The sequence below is a fragment of the Notolepis coatsorum genome (genome assembly GCF_963971535.1).
Source record: "Notolepis coatsorum genome assembly, chromosome: 3".
Taxonomy (NCBI): domain Eukaryota; kingdom Metazoa; phylum Chordata; class Actinopteri; order Aulopiformes; family Paralepididae; genus Notolepis; species Notolepis coatsorum.
In genome coordinates, this window is record NC_140167.1 from 36,523,994 (window position 1) to 36,544,400 (window position 20,407).

Below are 20,407 nucleotides of genomic sequence, written 5' to 3' on the forward strand. Positions count from 1 at the left end.
TCTTTGTGTTAAATTTACGGGTTGTACTTTATTTGAACTAGTTGCGTGGTCTGTGTATTTATAAACGGTTTCGTTGGTGTTTGAATCGTTTGTCCCAGTAGCAGGGGTCCACGAACAACACATTTCCGCCTTTTGATGACGTCATTGTCTACTCCTTGTTTTGTGCACCCTACGCCCAGCCAGCGGAACGTGGTCGCGTCAGTCGGTGCGGAGTCATGAAAGTGTTTGTAAACAACTCATGCAGAGGGTGAGATGAAGTAATACACTTTACCTGTCTTCACAAAGAACTGATAAACACGTCACACAATTATTAATACGGCTTTGCTTGTTCTTCGTTAGTCAACATCCAACATAGTATCTAATTTATTTAAGATATGTAACATGTTCTGTTTACTTCCAGCTAACGTCGGCTAGCTTGCTAGTTACCAGTTAGCGTCAGTGAGCTAGCTTACCCCAAGCCAGGCTAAGCTAATGTTGATCCCCACTCAGATTGGGCAGTGGGGTGATTGATTGGAGTGGATTAGCTAGCTGGCTAACTAGCGCTACTACTAGCGTCGCCAACTTGCTAACTGACGTTAGCTTGCCAAGCCTTTGTTTAGCCAACAACAGCAGTCCGAACACCAGTTGTCTCGTTATTATCAAAACAACTAGTACATTGGTCTAGTAGTGACTAGTCTATACCTAGATACTGAGCTCATTTGTGTGGCACGAGTGTGTTTCGCTAGATGACACCCAAATAATGACAGTGCTGGGTGATGACACCCAAATAATAACAGTGCTGGCTGTCAATAACGTTGACTATCTATTATCTATCTGTGTTATAATAAATGTATACAGACTTTTGTAAGGAATAGGCTTTGTCTAACGTTAGACTAAAACTAAGTTGTTTGACTAAGTGTCTCTGTGATGTATTAAATTATATGTGTCTTATTTCTGTAGGCGCAGCAAACTGGATTCGGACCAATTGCCACCCATATCTTTAAGTTTCAGCACATCTTTCAGACTGTTCCAGGTCTTGAGATATGAAGGATGTTTGACTTGACTTTGCTGGACTTCTTGAAGCCAATGGGATGACAGCGCAACACAACCACACATCAATTCATAGCCATTAGGTTATCTATGCCATTCTTGGTCCAGATTTTCAAGAGATCTATTGTTTAATTATTCACTGAGTCCATTCATTCAGTGAAGATGCCCTGGCCATTTTCAGAGTCCATTAAAAAGCGGGCTTGTAGATACCTCCTGCATCGGTACTTGGGGAACTTTCTGCAAGAGAAGCTGAGTTTGGATCAGCTCAGCTTAGACCTCTATCAAGGAACTGGATCACTTGCACAAGTGCCCTTGGACAAATGGGTACGTATAGTAGTGTTTTAATTTCCAACACAGTAACAACAGATGAATTAAGCTGACATAAACGCATTATGTGTATTGATGAGGAATACCTGAGTATTGTTTCTCCGTCCTCAGTCGCTGAATGAGCTCCTTGAGACAGCCGATGCCCCGTTTGAGGTTATAGAGGGTTTTATCCAGACAATCTCCCTAACCGTACCATGGGCTGCGCTGCTGCAAGAGAACTGTGCCCTGGAGGTGAAGGGGATGGAGATGGTATTCAGGCCCAGACCGAGGATGGGTGAGGAGGAGATTCCATATGACCCTCTTTGTTTCATTGAGATAAATCTTGTATGGCTGATGAAGTTACAGGTTCATATGTTTGTCAGAGAACACAAACATCTTTCTCTCTGTTAGTAGTATCCCAGTCAGTGCAGACACGTTCGTAGGCAAACAAACAGCCAGAATGAAATCAAATAACCAGTGAATTTCATTAAACGACAACAGTGGCCAGTCATGCCTCTAAGAGGAGTTGACCAATTAATAATAGAACGCAAGATCCTTGTGCCCCAAGGATAAGTGCTCGTAGACGAAACCCAAACCCATTGCAAAAAGAAAGCCCAAAATGCCTATAAACAATTATACTATGGACCTACACACTAAGCATGTATTACATGGCCCATACTGGCCACACAAACAGCACCAATTTCAACAAGACCCATGGCCCTTTGATGCAAGCTTCAGGTATTGACAATGCTGATGCTGCATAACAATACTCTACCACGTGGCCTATAAATGGCCACCAGTGAGAGCAAACATATCACCAGGGTTATCAAATGGGCACTTCACTTTACTTTTGATTCGTTGAGTTGAGGCTCAACAGTTAGTTCTAGCATCCCAGACCCACCTCCCTCCATACCCGCACTCACTGCCTATGAGGCCTATATGTCCATAGACTCCTTTTATTATTTTATTCTTATGCCAAAACAGCAGCATTCCTAATATTAAGGTCACATTGTATTCTCTACTACAAACCATTCAAATACGCATGTCAAACCTTCGCTTTCAGCTTCCTGGGTGTTTCCCATTTGATTATGCAGATTTGAATGAACTGCAGTAGAGTAATACAGTTACATTATGGAAACAAGGGTGCCCAGCGACTGTGCCTAGTGACTTTCAAACAACGTTCAAGTCTTGCAGAGTCTTGCACCCCTTTGCCACATCAATGGCAGTGTGAATGGTATTTGGGAAGGTAGGCTGAGATCGGCTGAAACACACACCATATACACTTATGAACACAAAATGAGTTAAAGATGGGGGACAGTCTCCGGTAATGGCAACGTCAACATTAGACTGGTATGGTCCTTGTCTACTAAATTAGATGTATGTTGGTTTGCAGCGTTGCCTTCTGTTAACAGCTATATGTTTTACCCTGATCTGTCTTCCTAGCGTCTGGCATGGAGCCCATGTACTGGTCCAGCTTCATGACGAGCAGCATGCAGCTCGCCAAAGAATGTCTGAGTCAGAGACTTACCGATGACTTGGGGGAGAGTTTCCAACCATTTGAGGGCTTGGAGAAGTTTGCAGAAACCATAGAGACAGGTACATTATGTCTGTTTTTAATAAGCGTCCACTTAAACAGGTATAACCTGGGCCCGCCTTAAAGTCTGTATCATTTCTTCTCTTTTTTAGTTCTGAGAAGAGTCAAGGTGACGTTTTTGGATACAGTTCTTAGAATTGAGCATGTTCCCGAAAATTCCAAAACCGGAATTGCTCTTGAGATTCGAATCGACAAGTAAGTTGGGACTATTAGAGGGGGTCACTGACTCACTTATTTGTCACCCTCCTCATTATGCAGTGTGATCCTATCTTCTTTTCAAATTTTGTATCGCGTTCAGGATGGTTTACTGCGATGAGACGGGGGAGGAGGGCTCCAGCGTGAATGTGCACCAGCCCACCACGTTCGCACATAAAAACCTGCAGATGGAAGGAGTCTCCATCTTCTGGGACGAGTTCTCGGAGGCGACTCGTGCTGGTTTCAAATCCTCACCCACACCAGCAGTGAGTGTCTTGAGAGAGAGAGAGAGAAAGAGAGAGAGAGAGGTTATTTATATTCTATAATTTACTTACCGGTCCTTCCTTCCAGGAGACGGAGGCCAAGCTCTCCCCCAGCTGGAACCCCAAAATCATATGCGAGCCTCATCCCCAGTTCACGGAGCCTGTGTCCACCGCTACACCCTTTGAACCTATGCAGATTGGCAGTCTCTGTGGCAAAATTGAGCTGTCGCTCACTCTGAAACAGAACCTAGCTATGCCCGGAGCAAAGGTACAGCTGCTATCGCTGATTTCTTTCTTTTGTTGAGATGCAATGCCTTTGGGATAATTTACCCTTGATTGCCAATGAAATCACATTTTTGTTCTGTTCTTTGTTTTTCAGTTGGATGTTGACGGTCAAATTGATACAATGATAATTCTATTATCCCCACGGCAAGTTCAACTTCTGCTGGACATGTTTGGTGCTTTTTCAGGAGCAGGTAGGTTGTCTTCTGTGGGGGCCCAATGGGAAATCCACCCCCCACACACACACACACAAATCATTGTTAAAAAATACCCCTATAGAAAAGTTAATTTCCCTACCCTGTCTCTCTATGAATTATTTAGCTAGTGTTTGAACAAGATAGGCCTATAGCCAACTGAATTATTGAGACATAATCATAATAATAATAATAATAATTCATTACATTTATATAAAGCTTTTCTAGACACTCAAAGCGCTCCCCACAATGCAGGGTGGAAATTGCCTTCTTCACCACCACTGGCAGCACCCAACCTTGGGCTACGCAGGCTCAATGGCTGCCATACACTGGCACCAGGCACACATCACACTACAGAATGGCTGAATGGCTCAGGAGATAGGGATTGATACCACTACCAGCCAATTAAGGGGAAGGGATGATTAGGTGGCCTTGATGTCACAGACCTGATTGGGAATTTGGCCAGTCCTGGGTTCTTTAACAACTGAGATTCAGTCAGGACCTCGGTTTAGCGTCTCATCCGAAGGACTCGCAGCTATACGGTGTCCATATCACCGTAACAGGGGCATTGTTACTGACTAGTCCAGAGGACAGAGTGCCCCCTGCTGGACAACAACACCACTTTCCGACAATGGCCATGACCGGGGCTCGAACCGGTGATCTTCCGATCATGAGTTCGGAGCTTTACTCATGTAGCCACGCTGCCGGACAGAATACAGTGAATAGAGCATCTGTTTTGTTTTGTTGTTGTGTGAAGGAGCACAGGAATGGGCCAAGGACAGGAAGAGTCGGCCCATGCAGCAAGAGGACGAGTATCGTCTCCACATGGAGCTGAACCGCTGTCTGAAGAAGGACTCCACTACCCCCGGAGCGGACCCTGACCTGTTTGAGAGCCAGACCACCAGAACTGTGTCTAGCCGAGGTTTGGATTGAAATATCGCTCCTTTATCCCTGATGCATTCCTAAATATTAATAAGCCATTATAACTAAATCGATCTGCAAATTAATGCACATGAATTAATTAATTAATGCACATGCAAATACGCAGAGCCTAAATTTGTACCGGATCCGGACATCCGTGACCAAATTAGTTTGAAAAGACAAAAAATGAAGCTTGTCTGAACATTTGAGTTATGCAGTTATCAGAAAATTAAACAGACTATCTTTTCTGTGTAAGGAAATCATACATGTATGGCTGTGTTCATTGTTGTTTCCATGGATACAGTAAATAAACAAGGCCGCACAGACACCGTGAGATTTTATTATTGAACTTTTTTCAACTTGTTTTCGGTTCTTATTTTACAGCCTAAAGAATATGGGCGGAACCATAATATAATATTTATTCATGTTAAGAGAAAATAATGATTATAAGTAGCACCGGTTAGTTTACTTCCTCTTTGGGTAGAGATGTTTGGAGTGGACGCAAGTGGAATGTCATCCAACATAGGTGAATTAAATTAATGTTCTGTTATTGTTTATTACAATAAAAATAAAAGCATTTTACCTTGTTTGTGATTGGTGCAGAGGATGTGTTCTTCTCTATGGCTGACATGGACATGTCGCACAGCTTGTCGTCCCTCCCTCCTCTTGGGGAACCGCCCACTGTTGACCTCGACCTGTCACTCAACAGCAACTACTCCGCCTCCCCAGTAGAGTCTCCCTCTGGCACTGTGCCTGTAAGTGCTATACTCCTTGCCACTTTTTATGGACCTGACTGTATTTATATATATATAAATACATATATATATACATATACATATATATATATATATACGTTTTTTTTTTTTTTTTTTACTTATAAATATCTACTGTATCGATATAATATAGGCACACAAACTGTCACAATGTATATTGCTGTATCGATTTTTTACCCCACCCCCATTGAATAGTATGGTGTCTACCTCAGTGGTTCCCAAGGCATGGTCTGTGGGGACCCTCGGGTGTCCTTGATGTCATTCCGGGGTGTACCCTGGCCGTAACGGCATGCCAGCTTGCTAGCGCATATGTCTGGACTGCAGAAAATGTCATACAATTTCCTTATGTACTCATGAGATTGCTTAAATCTTCTCAAAGTCGCAACAGGCAATTACACACAAAGCACACCTACATGATGTTGTGATATTACACTGTATACAAGCTGGTAAGAAAGTCGAACAAGAAAACTCACCACGACTTTGTAAAAACCCATTGTGTCTAGCCGTTTATCTCCACCTGTAGTAAATCGTATTATGTGTATACTTTCTCCGAATGCATTCTGTGAGAATGTTTTAGAACCCTTTCTTGGTGTTTATGTCTCCGTTCTTCTAGACTCTCTGGGATGACTATCTGGATGTGCCACGGCAGAGAGAAAAGCCCAGTCAGGAAACCCCTTTCCAGTCACGGCATGCACAACTCACACATAAACTTCTGAGACAGACACGTAAGCAACTCAACAAACCTATAATAATTATTTTCAAAATATTATTTTTGGCATTTTCATGCTTTATTGATGGGACAGTCAGAGAGAGAAATCGGGAGAAGAGATGGGCCAGATTCGAACTCAGGACGTTGCGATTACGCAGCAAGTGTCTTAACGTGGTGCGCCACCGAGGCGCCCCAACTGAACAAACTTCGCTCTCATAACCATGCAGTATTGATACAGAGATGTTGACATTTGTTTCCCCACACATCGTTATTGATGTCGCATTATGTTTCAGCCCATCCAGCCAAAGCCCACGGGGACGAGTCCAGGCCAGAGCTGGTGTTCAGGATGACACTGGGAAGCCTGGCTATCTCAGTCCTCCACATCGACCCGCTGCCCCCGCCCAATGCTGCTCCCAGCCCCCTGGCTCCCATGGCCAGAGACTTCTTCAGCATGCTGGGGCCGGGCCAGCTCCCCCCGTCTGCTTTCCTCCGGTCTCGGACAGTGTTTGACCAGGCCTGCCCTCATGACCACCTCAGGTGCTCATTTCCTTTTGATCACTAGTTCCTGTTCTAGAGGGTCGCTATTCATTCAATCTTTATTTCATCTCGGAAGATCATTGAGAGCAAACTATCATTTGCGATGACATCGAGAGATACAATACATAATACAGAAAATCAATCAGTTAAACAATTTACAACAGACTGAGGTGAAATGGTTGGCTGTTATAGCTTTAAACTGACCAATGGAGACTAAAGTATTGAGTTTGAAAGTGCTTTGCAAAATGCTCCACATGTCAGGGGCACAGAAGCTAAAAGCAGATCTGCCTAATTCTGTGCAGACTCTGGGCACCTTAAGCGTAAGCCAATCACCAGAGCGAGTAGGATAAGGTCCTGAGTTCCAGTCCAGTAATGAAGTGATGTAGGGTGGAAGATCAGCAATAATGGCTTTATACAGAAATAGATCCTAGTGTCTTGTCAGTATTATTATTATTGTTGATGTTGTTTTGTTGTTTAAAAACCTCTTAACACATTAACTGCCACAGAGTTTGCCCGTCTCATACCACTCTCTGCCACCACTCTAAGCCTATGGAGATGTTTACCTTCTTTGCAGGGCTATAACTTTTTTAATTGTATTGCTATATTGACATTACTATGGCCCATTCAACATCGATTATCTATCGTTCAGGATGTAGGAACGTTATACTTTTTCATTCATAGATTCATACGAAAATACTGTCTAGAATATAAATATATTTTTATCGTTTTCTGCAGTAATTCCTAGAACGTGAGTTCTAGGCATAAACGCATATATAGATTATCAACTGCCGTTTGTTGCCGATACACGCTATATTAAAAATGTCAACTGTACATGATCCTAAACGTTATGACTTATCATGAACGGGGGGGGGGGTCGTTTATAATTCCGTGATCGTCAGTAAATGCTTTATGTAGTATGGGTGATATATTGATCAGAGCAGTTTGCATTAATAATAATAAACAAACACGCTGAAAATTATGTCAGTGTCCTCTTACCGTTCGCCGATGTGACTGGAGGAAAAAGATCCCACTTATGTGACGTGGATCGACTAGATCCATTTCCGGTTTGTATAATAATAATAAACGCCCAAATCATATAGATTATTGAGTTATGGTAGCGATCGATATACACGGATGTGTGTCTAGAGTCCCGCAACAATATGCGAGTGCCGGACGCATTTGCCAGATGCACGGAGATCTCCAGAGATCCATTTCCGGTTGTAACTCGCCGATCATCCACCAGGCGGCAGTATTGAAGCGTTGCAGAGTTGTGCAGTCTCTCACTGTATCAGCCGAGGCTGGGTGAGGGCATTATGAATACCATGGCGAAAAAATGAAATATGACAGCAATAACGTCGTACGCCGTGGAATGGCAGAATTAGCATGACCTTGAAACACGTTGTACGACGTTATTGGCGCCAGATGTGTTAACAATCGCCCCCCAAAAGTGGTCATTTTAGTTTTCGTTTTTGAGGACTGCATACTTCTTTTGCAAACCAAAATACTATACTTTATACTTATAGCACATGCATGAGCCTGGTCTCTTTTGAAAGATGACATTCTGAAGTTTCTGATACAATAAAAAAAATAATCACTTTTAGTGCTAATGAAATAGAGTAACATAGGTCTGAACTTGAGTTGTAGAAAAACTTGTTACTCACGTTTTTCTGTAGTAGTTAGTAGTCCAGAAGTAGTATTTCCAAAGAAATTGGTATGGCTGAAAAGACACCCTGGTTCCATAGCCTGAAGTCTTGTGTAGTACAGTACATGTCCAAATTTCATAAAAATCTGTTCAGAAATGAGTGATTAGAAGCGGTTTTGGTAAAAGGTGAGAGAGCTCAGAAAACGATTTTCTCATAGACTTTAATGCATTCGACAGACAATTCTCTTCCTGTTTTGGCTTGTGACTTTTCACCTAGATCCCCGATTCGATCATTCCCACGTGGGGTACCATTGGAAAGCCCTACTCATTGGTTACAACCCTGTCCAAATGATTGACGTAGGTAGAGGCTCGAGAGTCGGGAGTGGTATTTGAAAAAATAAAAATTCTGCCGTGTACTTCGGCGCACGCCTCACATATCGGCATGTAACTCGAGAACCTCTGAATGGATGGTCACCTGAAAGGGCTATATATAATTCTATATATATTGTATTCGAAAATATGCACACCGAGCCGCTAGAGGTCGCCAAAGTGCCGGTGGGCAAATCGTCCTCAAGAGGGCCCACATGTGGGCCGTTAAATTGAAAATAAAAAAAGATTTGATCACAAAAAGAAACAGATCCCAGTGCAAGGACCACCCAACCTTATCACTGGTGATAAATGTAGGGTAGAATGATATACAGACAATCTGATCAATCTTGGGATGGAGGTGGAATGATTATTTTTTTTTGATCCACTTTTTCTCCCATTTTCTATGTTTTCTCCCATCCCAATTTCGTATCATCCAATTCAACCCTCCCCTGTCATGAACGCTGTTTCTTGCCTCCCACAAGCCGGCTGCAATGTGGACTAAGTCATACATAGCACAAGTCCCCTCCGGTACTTGAGGTAACAGCAGTCGCATCTTTTCACCTGCGCAGCTCGATCTCTCAGTGGCGAGGAGTAACGCGTGGGAGGCTCACGCTGCCCCCGACACTTCCTGATTCTACTGCGCAGGCGCACCAACCGACCTGTAGGAGACGCGGTCCACAACGCCCAATCCCCACCCTTCAGTTTCCCTCCCCGTAATACGGCCAATGTGTATTACTGCGGACGACCAGCTAAACTGAAAACAATGTGGAGAGCTGGATTCGAACACGCGAACCCAGCGTCTCCACATTGGTGGCGAGTGCCTTGCCCACTACACCACCTAGCCGCCCCGAGGTGGAATGATTCTATTATTACAAGCCCACACATGAATAGAAATACTTTTATTATCCCGAGGGAAATTTGACACTGCAAATCGCTCAACATTAAAGTGGAGATGAAGCAGTGAGCAATGTGATCCTAGTTTGTTTGTTGTGTACCTTGTGTAAGACAGGGTTCTATAATCAAATGTGAAATCTATCTTATTTGTCTGAAAAATATAATATAATATCCCTGTTTTCAACATGGGCGCCGCCATTTTGTTGCTGACGTCATGCTGGGGGTTGGGTGTATACACTCTGGTTAGCTGCCTATATTGAATGGGTCAGTCAGCAAATAAAATGTTGCCTACAACATTTTGAACGGGGCCCGGCGTTAGCTCTCGCTAGCTAGCGTTAGCAACCGGAGCGTCGCGGAGCATTCAGCCTGCTGGCTACCTAGACCCACTTCAACCAGCGTCGCGGAGCATTCAGCCTGCTGGCTACCTAGACCCACTTCAACCAGCGTCGCGGAGCATTCAGCCTGCTGGCTACACAAGCTGGCTACACAAGCTGTGTAGCCAGCAGGCTGAATGCTCCGCGACGCTCCGGTTGCTAACGCTAGCTAGCGAGAGCTAACGCCGGGCCCCGGCTGGTGCCAACTAGCTAGCGATCGCTCCCGAGAGCTAACGCCGGTCTGTCTGTCGAAGACCGAGGGAACCGCGTCCGGCTTCAGCTGATTAGTGGTCTTCTGGACAAACATCCCACCCCAACAACATAATCCGAGGCAATGAAGTGTTCGCTGCAGATCCTCCTTCCCTGTCCAACAGGCTGGTCGCGCCGCCTGAGTGCAGCCAGCCCGAGCCAACATGTAAACAACACTGTTTTTTTCACTGGTAGTTTGTGGAAATTAACCAACTTTCCTCTCTCTCACATGGTAAAATTAGTTTGAACAGCCAGGAGCAATACAAACAGAACCACCGCGGTCCCGTTGTTTTGTAGGCAACATTTTATTTGCTGACTGACCCATTCAATATAGGCAGCTAACCAGAGTGTATACACCCAACCCCCAGCATGACGTCAGCAACAAAATGGCCGCGCCCATAATGCTAAATGCTTCAGAAATGTACACAACAAATCGTTTTTTCTTAGAAACTGCTTATTTTTATAACGTGACTTCTTCTGTGGCTTATCTAAATACTAATGTGATGCTATGAATATGTATTTATCGCACTGCTTCATTTCCACTTTAAACATTTAGACAGAGAACAGGTCATGAATAAGAATAACAAAACAAATCAAATTGCCTAAAATAAGAGTAGAATAAAATAGAATAAAAATACAGTAAATAAATACAGTAAAAATATACTGAGGTCTACAGTAGGTGTAATATAATATTGTGCCTTTTTTTTTTTTTTTTTTTTTTTTTAAATCTTTTTCCCCCTCCATTTTCCTCAGATTTTCTCCCATCCCAATGTTAGTCGTTATGCCAATTCCCAATCCCCTTCCTGGTCGCTGCGCACTTACCCCCCACAGTCGGTCTGGGAGAGTGGAGGCTATCACGTGCTTCCTCCGACACACGTCTAGCCAATCAACCGCTTCTTTTCACCTGGCTCTCACTGAGAGCGTGTAACGTATGGAAGGATCACACTACCGCCCTTAGATCCTATCCGCGCTTAGCAGGCGCCCCGACCGAACTGTAGGAGTCGCTGTTTACAACGACCCGGACCCACCCCGCCAGCTTCTCCCACCCTCTAATACTGCCAATAGTATTAGTGTGAACGGCCAGCCAAGCTGGTGACAACCCCGGAGCTGTGAGCTGGATTCGAACAGACGAATCCAGCGTCTCCGGGGTTGGTGACGAACGCAATCTCCTCTACGCCACCTGACCGCCCAATATTGTGCTGTTTCAAACAGCACAGTGCTGTTTCAAAAGTAAGAGTCCAGGAAGATGGTAACTGTCACTCTGTGCTCAGTGATGCAGTGAGGCACAGTGATCCATTGTAGTCTGATGGCTGTTGGAATGAAGGACTTCCTGTGCCGTTCAGTGCTGCATTTAGGTAGTGTGAGCCTGGCACTGAACATGCTCCTCCTGTCAGCCAAGTCTGTGTATAGTGGGTGGGAGGGGTTTTCCCTGATGGCCTGGAGCTTAGCAAGGCTCCTCCTCTCCGCCACCCTCGCTAGGGAGTCCAGCTCCACCCCAACCACGCTACTGGCCTTCCTGACCAGCTTATCCAGCCTGTTTGTGTCCCCTGCTCTCAGTCCGTTGCCCCAGCAGGTCACAGCATTCAAGAAGGCGCCCGCCACCACAGACTCATAGAACATCCTCAACATCCTTGTACAGACATTGAAGGATCTCAGCCTTCTGAGGAAGTAGAGCCGGCTCTGGCCCTTCTTGTACAGTGCCTCTGCGCGTTTGACCCGTTCAGTTTGTTGTCGATGTGCACACCAAGGTATTTGTAATCCTCAACCATCCACATCGACTCCCCTGATGGAAACGGGGGTCACAGGTGCACTCCTCCTCCTCCCCAGCTCCACCACCAGTTCCCTGGTCTTCGCCACATTTAGCTGCAGGTGGTTTTTATCGCACCATGTGACGAAGTCCACTACCAGTTCCCGGTATTCCCTCTCGTCCAGTGGTGCAGTCGTAATATGGGAACTGGTAACACGCCACGTGCACGCGCGCGCGGGTACGTGCATGCGCACAGAACTGATTTATACACACACACACGCACGCACACACACGCACACACACACAAGCGCATATACGCAAGTGCAATCTTAGCATGACCTTGAAACACGTTGTACGACGTTATTGGCGCCAGATGTGTTAACAATCGCCCCCCAAAAGTGGTCATTTTAGTTTTCGTTTTTGAGGACTGCATACTTCTTTTGCAAACCAAAATACTATACTTTATACTTATAGCACATGCATGAGCCTGGTCTCTTTTGAAAGATGACATTCTGAAGTTTCTGATACAATAAAAAAAATAATCACTTTTAGTGCTAATGAAATAGAGTAACATAGGTCTGAACTTGAGTTGTAGAAAAACTTGTTACTCACGTTTTTCTGTAGTAGTTAGTAGTCCAGAAGTAGTATTTCCAAAGAAATTGGTATGGCTGAAAAGACACCCTGGTTCCATAGCCTGAAGTCTTGTGTAGTACAGTACATGTCCAAATTTCATAAAAATCTGTTCAGAAATGAGTGATTAGAAGCGGTTTTGGTAAAAGGTGAGAGAGCTCAGAAAACGATTTTCTCATAGACTTTAATGCATTCGACAGACAATTCTCTTCCTGTTTTGGCTTGTGACTTTTCACCTAGATCCCCGATTCGATCATTCCCACGTGGGGTACCATTGGAAAGCCCTACTCATTGGTTACAACCCTGTCCAAATGATTGACGTAGGTAGAGGCTCGAGAGTCGGGAGTGGTATTTGAAAAAATAAAAATTCTGCCGTGTACTTCGGCGCACGCCTCACATATCGGCATGTAACTCGAGAACCTCTGAATGGATGGTCACCTGAAAGGGCTATATATAATTCTATATATATTGTATTCGAAAATATGCACACCGAGCCGCTAGAGGTCGCCAAAGTGCCGGTGGGCAAATCGTCCTCAAGAGGGCCCACATGTGGGCCGTTAAATTGAAAATAAAAAAAGATTTGATCACAAAAAGAAACAGATCCCAGTGCAAGGACCACCCAACCTTATCACTGGTGATAAATGTAGGGTAGAATGATATACAGACAATCTGATCAATCTTGGGATGGAGGTGGAATGATTATTTTTTTTTGATCCACTTTTTCTCCCATTTTCTATGTTTTCTCCCATCCCAATTTCGTATCATCCAATTCAACCCTCCCCTGTCATGAACGCTGTTTCTTGCCTCCCACAAGCCGGCTGCAATGTGGACTAAGTCATACATAGCACAAGTCCCCTCCGGTACTTGAGGTAACAGCAGTCGCATCTTTTCACCTGCGCAGCTCGATCTCTCAGTGGCGAGGAGTAACGCGTGGGAGGCTCACGCTGCCCCCGACACTTCCTGATTCTACTGCGCAGGCGCACCAACCGACCTGTAGGAGACGCGGTCCACAACGCCCAATCCCCACCCTTCAGTTTCCCTCCCCGTAATACGGCCAATGTGTATTACTGCGGACGACCAGCTAAACTGAAAACAATGTGGAGAGCTGGATTCGAACACGCGAACCCAGCGTCTCCACATTGGTGGCGAGTGCCTTGCCCACTACACCACCTAGCCGCCCCGAGGTGGAATGATTCTATTATTACAAGCCCACACATGAATAGAAATACTTTTATTATCCCGAGGGAAATTTGACACTGCAAATCGCTCAACATTAAAGTGGAGATGAAGCAGTGAGCAATGTGATCCTAGTTTGTTTGTTGTGTACCTTGTGTAAGACAGGGTTCTATAATCAAATGTGAAATCTATCTTATTTGTCTGAAAAATATAATATAATATCCCTGTTTTCAACATGGGCGCCGCCATTTTGTTGCTGACGTCATGCTGGGGGTTGGGTGTATACACTCTGGTTAGCTGCCTATATTGAATGGGTCAGTCAGCAAATAAAATGTTGCCTACAACATTTTGAACGGGGCCCGGCGTTAGCTCTCGCTAGCTAGCGTTAGCAACCGGAGCGTCGCGGAGCATTCAGCCTGCTGGCTACCTAGACCCACTTCAACCAGCGTCGCGGAGCATTCAGCCTGCTGGCTACCTAGACCCACTTCAACCAGCGTCGCGGAGCATTCAGCCTGCTGGCTACACAAGCTGGCTACACAAGCTGTGTAGCCAGCAGGCTGAATGCTCCGCGACGCTCCGGTTGCTAACGCTAGCTAGCGAGAGCTAACGCCGGGCCCCGGCTGGTGCCAACTAGCTAGCGATCGCTCCCGAGAGCTAACGCCGGTCTGTCTGTCGAAGACCGAGGGAACCGCGTCCGGCTTCAGCTGATTAGTGGTCTTCTGGACAAACATCCCACCCCAACAACATAATCCGAGGCAATGAAGTGTTCGCTGCAGATCCTCCTTCCCTGTCCAACAGGCTGGTCGCGCCGCCTGAGTGCAGCCAGCCCGAGCCAACATGTAAACAACACTGTTTTTTTCACTGGTAGTTTGTGGAAATTAACCAACTTTCCTCTCTCTCACATGGTAAAATTAGTTTGAACAGCCAGGAGCAATACAAACAGAACCACCGCGGTCCCGTTGTTTTGTAGGCAACATTTTATTTGCTGACTGACCCATTCAATATAGGCAGCTAACCAGAGTGTATACACCCAACCCCCAGCATGACGTCAGCAACAAAATGGCCGCGCCCATAATGCTAAATGCTTCAGAAATGTACACAACAAATCGTTTTTTCTTAGAAACTGCTTATTTTTATAACGTGACTTCTTCTGTGGCTTATCTAAATACTAATGTGATGCTATGAATATGTATTTATCGCACTGCTTCATTTCCACTTTAAACATTTAGACAGAGAACAGGTCATGAATAAGAATAACAAAACAAATCAAATTGCCTAAAATAAGAGTAGAATAAAATAGAATAAAAATACAGTAAATAAATACAGTAAAAATATACTGAGGTCTACAGTAGGTGTAATATAATATTGTGCCTTTTTTTTTTTTTTTTTTTTTTTTTAAATCTTTTTCCCCCTCCATTTTCCTCAGATTTTCTCCCATCCCAATGTTAGTCGTTATGCCAATTCCCAATCCCCTTCCTGGTCGCTGCGCACTTACCCCCCACAGTCGGTCTGGGAGAGTGGAGGCTATCACGTGCTTCCTCCGACACACGTCTAGCCAATCAACCGCTTCTTTTCACCTGGCTCTCACTGAGAGCGTGTAACGTATGGAAGGATCACACTACCGCCCTTAGATCCTATCCGCGCTTAGCAGGCGCCCCGACCGAACTGTAGGAGTCGCTGTTTACAACGACCCGGACCCACCCCGCCAGCTTCTCCCACCCTCTAATACTGCCAATAGTATTAGTGTGAACGGCCAGCCAAGCTGGTGACAACCCCGGAGCTGTGAGCTGGATTCGAACAGACGAATCCAGCGTCTCCGGGGTTGGTGACGAACGCAATCTCCTCTACGCCACCTGACCGCCCAATATTGTGCTGTTTCAAACAGCACAGTGCTGTTTCAAAAGTAAGAGTCCAGGAAGATGGTAACTGTCACTCTGTGCTCAGTGATGCAGTGAGGCACAGTGATCCATTGTAGTCTGATGGCTGTTGGAATGAAGGACTTCCTGTGCCGTTCAGTGCTGCATTTAGGTAGTGTGAGCCTGGCACTGAACATGCTCCTCCTGTCAGCCAAGTCTGTGTATAGTGGGTGGGAGGGGTTTTCCCTGATGGCCTGGAGCTTAGCAAGGCTCCTCCTCTCCGCCACCCTCGCTAGGGAGTCCAGCTCCACCCCAACCACGCTACTGGCCTTCCTGACCAGCTTATCCAGCCTGTTTGTGTCCCCTGCTCTCAGTCCGTTGCCCCAGCAGGTCACAGCATTCAAGAAGGCGCCCGCCACCACAGACTCATAGAACATCCTCAACATCCTTGTACAGACATTGAAGGATCTCAGCCTTCTGAGGAAGTAGAGCCGGCTCTGGCCCTTCTTGTACAGTGCCTCTGCGCGTTTGACCCGTTCAGTTTGTTGTCGATGTGCACACCAAGGTATTTGTAATCCTCAACCATCCACATCGACTCCCCTGATGGAAACGGGGGTCACAGGTGCACTCCTCCTCCTCCCCAGCTCCACCACCAGTTCCCTGGTCTTCGCCACATTTAGCTGCAGGTGGTTTTTATCGCACCATGTGACGAAGTCCACTACCAGTTCCCGGTATTCCCTCTCGTCCAGTGGTGCAGTCGTAATATGGGAACTGGTAACACGCCACGTGCACGCGCGCGCGGGTACGTGCATGCGCACAGAACTGATTTATACACACACACACGCACGCACACACACGCACACACACACAAGCGCATATACGCAAGTGCAATCTTTCTATCATACAAGCTCTTCTTGCTCTCTATTTGTGTGAATGTGCGCGTGGAAAGCTGGCGCGCAGCACAGACGCTTGATTCAATATCATAAGCAGGTAGACCCCCATCACGAATTCCGAGCCACATTAGTATTCACCTCCACTGCCTGTGTCACACAGAATGAAGGGGGAGATGCATTCAGATAGCCAACACCCAGACACTTAGTCTACCTGCGCTTTTTGTTATGTAAAACGGTGGCCGGGTACTAGTCACAACGAATGGATACAGCGCATTTTTGTGTGCGCGTACACGCGAGTACACATCCGTGCGCGATCGCGCGTACTTCTGCCTCAGTGATCTGGTAACACGGCGTGTAACCGGGTGTGACCACGACTGCACCACTGCTCTCGTCACAGTCCTTTATACATCCCACTATCGCAGAGTCATCAGAAAACTTCTGAAGGTGGCAGGACTCTGACCGATAGTGGAAGTTGTTGGTGTAGACGGTAAAGAGGAAGGGAGAGAGGACTGTCCCCTGCGGGGCCCCGGTGTTGCTGACCAGTCTGTCTGACACACAGCTCCCTAGGCGCACGTACTGTGGTCTGCCCGTCAGATAGTCAACAACCCAGGACACCAGGGGGGCCTCTACCTGCATCGCCTCCAACTTCTCACCCAACAGCCCAGGCCTTATGGTATCAAAAGCATTGGAGAAGTCAAAGAACATTACTCTCACAGTGCTCCCCGACTTGTCTAGGTGAGTGTAGGCTCGGTTCAGCAGGTAGATGACAGCATCCTCTACCCCCAGTCTGGGCTGGTAGGCGAACTGGAGTGGGTCTAGGTGGGGTTTGATCACCGGGCGGAGTTGCTCCAGGACTAACCTCTCCATGGTCTTCATTATGTGAGAGGTTAGAGCCACCGGCCTGTAGTCCTTGGACGTGCTGGGATGTGGGCACTTAGGAACAGGGACCACACAGGGTAGGGAAGAAGGTAGTTTATAGGGCTTAATAATATATATATATTAAGGCTGTCAAATATATCGCGTTAATATCGCGTTAACTCCCGATTCTATTAATGCCACTAATTTTTTTAACTCAAGATTAACTAAAAAAAAATTTTTTTTTTTTTTTTTTTTTTTTTACTAGACTTCACTCAGGTGTATTATTGATGCTCTCATTGATACTATGTTTGTTTCTGAAGTGTGTGTGTGTGTGTGTGTGTGTGTGTGTGTGTGTGTGTGTGTGTGAGAGATATAGAGAGAGAGGGGGGTGAGAGAGATGAGGAAGGGGCAAAAGAGAAAAATATCTGGGAGAGTGTGTGTGTGAGGGAGAGAGGGGGGTGTGTGATTAATCAGCCCTTGTGTGTGTGAATGTAACAAGTTCCTAACGTTTTCTTTCCCCTATTATTTCATGCACACTTTATTCATTGTTTTAAATTATTATTTTCTTTTAAGTTATTTTGTGCATCACTCTGTTTTGAATTTGATGCAAATTTGCAATGCATGAGGGTCATCCTTTTGTGTTAAATGGCTGCACAAAGCAAGCATTTGTTGACTCGCATGTTGATAAGAGTATTAAAACTTGGAACTTGAAAAAGATCTGTTTAAGGTAAAAAAGAAATTAAAAATAAAAATGCGATTAATTTGCGATTAATCGCGAGTTAACTATGGACAATCATGCGATTAATCGAGTTAAATATTTTAATCGTTTGACAGCACTAATATATATATATATATATCTCAAAATCACAATATGGCCTAGGGGCAATATCCAAATCGCAGGAGACGCAATAATTGTTAAAGGAACACTCCAAAGGCGCTATACCATGGTAAACATCGCCCGTTTCAAAATAATCCATGCTGGGTTTCTAGCTCATGAGTAAAAGCGTGTTCTGTGCAGCGTATGCGCAAATCTCGCGGCTGCTCGCCTGAAACCTATATTATTGCCAGGTAAACACATGACCTTGTTTCTTCACAAAGCCGGGGGGGGGGGGGGGGGGGGGGGGTAGTTTTCCGATGCTGCGATCATACAAACGCATGTTTTAGGATGGGGGTTCGGTAAAATAGATGTTACCTTTGTCAAAAGGTACACTACCATATGTTTCTTCACAAAATCATCGGGGGGGAGGGGTCGTTTTCCGACGCTGCAATCATACAAACGCATGTTTTATGATGGAGTTTTGGTAAAGTAGACATAAAATAGACGTGACCTTTGTTTTAGAGGTACTCCATTTCTCACTTCGAGTCCAAGTGTCTTGAATCAGAACAGGATCAATACATATAACGTTAGGAAACGCACCTTATTGTCCATAATCATCCATATAATCCATTTAGTCTTTTTCATAATATCCAATAGTTCGCTCTAGGCGATCGCCATTGTGGTCCTGCTCACAGCTGCTCGCAACCTACTAGTAGAGTGAGTGCCTAGTTGTTTGGGGGCTGTGGCCACCCACACTAAGCTGGCCCATATGCATGTTCATAAGGTAGGCGATACTGCCATCTGGCGGGATTCAATCGTCATTGCAATTTCAAGGTCTCAGATGAGTCACAAAGGTTCGCGCAAGTGTTTAAAATGGGAAAATTGAAAAAAAGAAAAAGATCTAAACCCAAGAAATCTCAGAAAGCGCAGAAAGGGTTAAAGGTGAAATGTGTGTCAAGATATCATTGTAAATGTAGTATAGTAGTGGTGCTGCAGAGATGTCCCAGCCTACAAATCATATTCTACAGACTTAACTCATTCAGCGCCAGCGTGTATCCCCATCCCTGCTGTCAATGGGCCACACTTTAAAAGATAGGCATTTTCACGGTGCGTCACAATGTTTGCAGAGCTATATCTATATTCTATATTATAGCTATGGAGACAATACTATGGCTCATTTGACAGTCACTATCTCTCGTCCAACATGTAAAAAAAGATTTTTCATGTATACGTTAGCGTGTTATCCTGTGGTGAATATAGTTTCAGAGTGATCCGGGCTAATTCCTGGAAACTTGAGTTATGGAGCGCTATGTGCATTTTGCGAAAGTCCTTCGCGTTGCTCGCCTGGACATGATACTATTTCCAAATCAAAGGTATATAATAGGTATTATGTTTCATTATGAAGGCATCAAAGGGGGGGGGGGGGTCGTTTTGTGATGCTCTGATCGTCAGCAACGGCATACGTTTTGGAGTACGTGACATATGATCGTTGCGATCGATGTGAAATCATTGTAGGATCAAAGTAGGATTGATGTCATATAGTCCTTACCTTTGCTAGGAGGTATTCCAAAATGAATATTCCAATTGTCTGATCGTGATTTCTGGTATTGATGTCCATCGGGTCGCTGACATAAAATGGGACAAACTATGCATCAAGTGTGCTGGACACGTTCCAAGTGGCTTTTCACTTGCCCGGGTACCATTTCTCCGCCCGGACCATATAAAATGTAACACACAGTGTGAAATACGGTTTCAAAGGATAGGCAATACTGCCACCTAGCAGGATTCGGCCGGCATTGCAATCTCGAGGTCTCGGAATGAGTCCCAATGATAGGTGAGATAATAACCTGACTTTTTTTCGTCATTGCCGCAGAATGAGTTATGGAAACGTGTCTTGTTTGGTACAGATACCTGCAAAAAATCATATGATAATTTTAATGTTTGACAATGAAAATATAAGTAAATAAATAAGCATAACTTCCTCAGTCAAAATTAATTAGGTGCGGCTGGGTAGCACAGTGGACTAAGCACTTGCCATCCAGCTGTCAGCGGTACCTCCGGCTTGGTCAGTCATCCCTACTAACACAATTGGCAGTGTT

General features: G+C 45.2%; 1 protein-coding gene across 2 annotated transcripts in view; it reads left to right on the forward strand.

Annotated features, from left to right (window-relative positions):
* The first annotated feature begins 209 nt into the window (after positions 1 to 209).
* atg2b (autophagy related 2B) overlaps positions 210 to 20,407 on the forward strand; it is a 51,128-nt gene continuing 30,930 nt past the window's right edge. For both annotated transcript variants that reach the window (XR_014619524.1, XM_084311056.1), the window contains exons 1-12: positions 210 to 247; positions 940 to 1,353; positions 1,468 to 1,630; positions 2,779 to 2,931; positions 3,022 to 3,124; positions 3,228 to 3,390; positions 3,476 to 3,655; positions 3,767 to 3,863; positions 4,621 to 4,785; positions 5,388 to 5,539; positions 6,171 to 6,282; positions 6,560 to 6,803. Coding sequence is in view for 1 of the 2 variants with exons in the window: in XM_084311056.1 (XP_084167182.1) it covers positions 1,192 to 1,353; positions 1,468 to 1,630; positions 2,779 to 2,931; positions 3,022 to 3,124; positions 3,228 to 3,390; positions 3,476 to 3,655; positions 3,767 to 3,863; positions 4,621 to 4,785; positions 5,388 to 5,539; positions 6,171 to 6,282; positions 6,560 to 6,803 (1,694 nt within the window). In the remaining variant the exon portion in view is untranslated. The remainder of the gene's footprint in view (positions 248 to 939; positions 1,354 to 1,467; positions 1,631 to 2,778; positions 2,932 to 3,021; positions 3,125 to 3,227; positions 3,391 to 3,475; positions 3,656 to 3,766; positions 3,864 to 4,620; positions 4,786 to 5,387; positions 5,540 to 6,170; positions 6,283 to 6,559; positions 6,804 to 20,407) is intronic.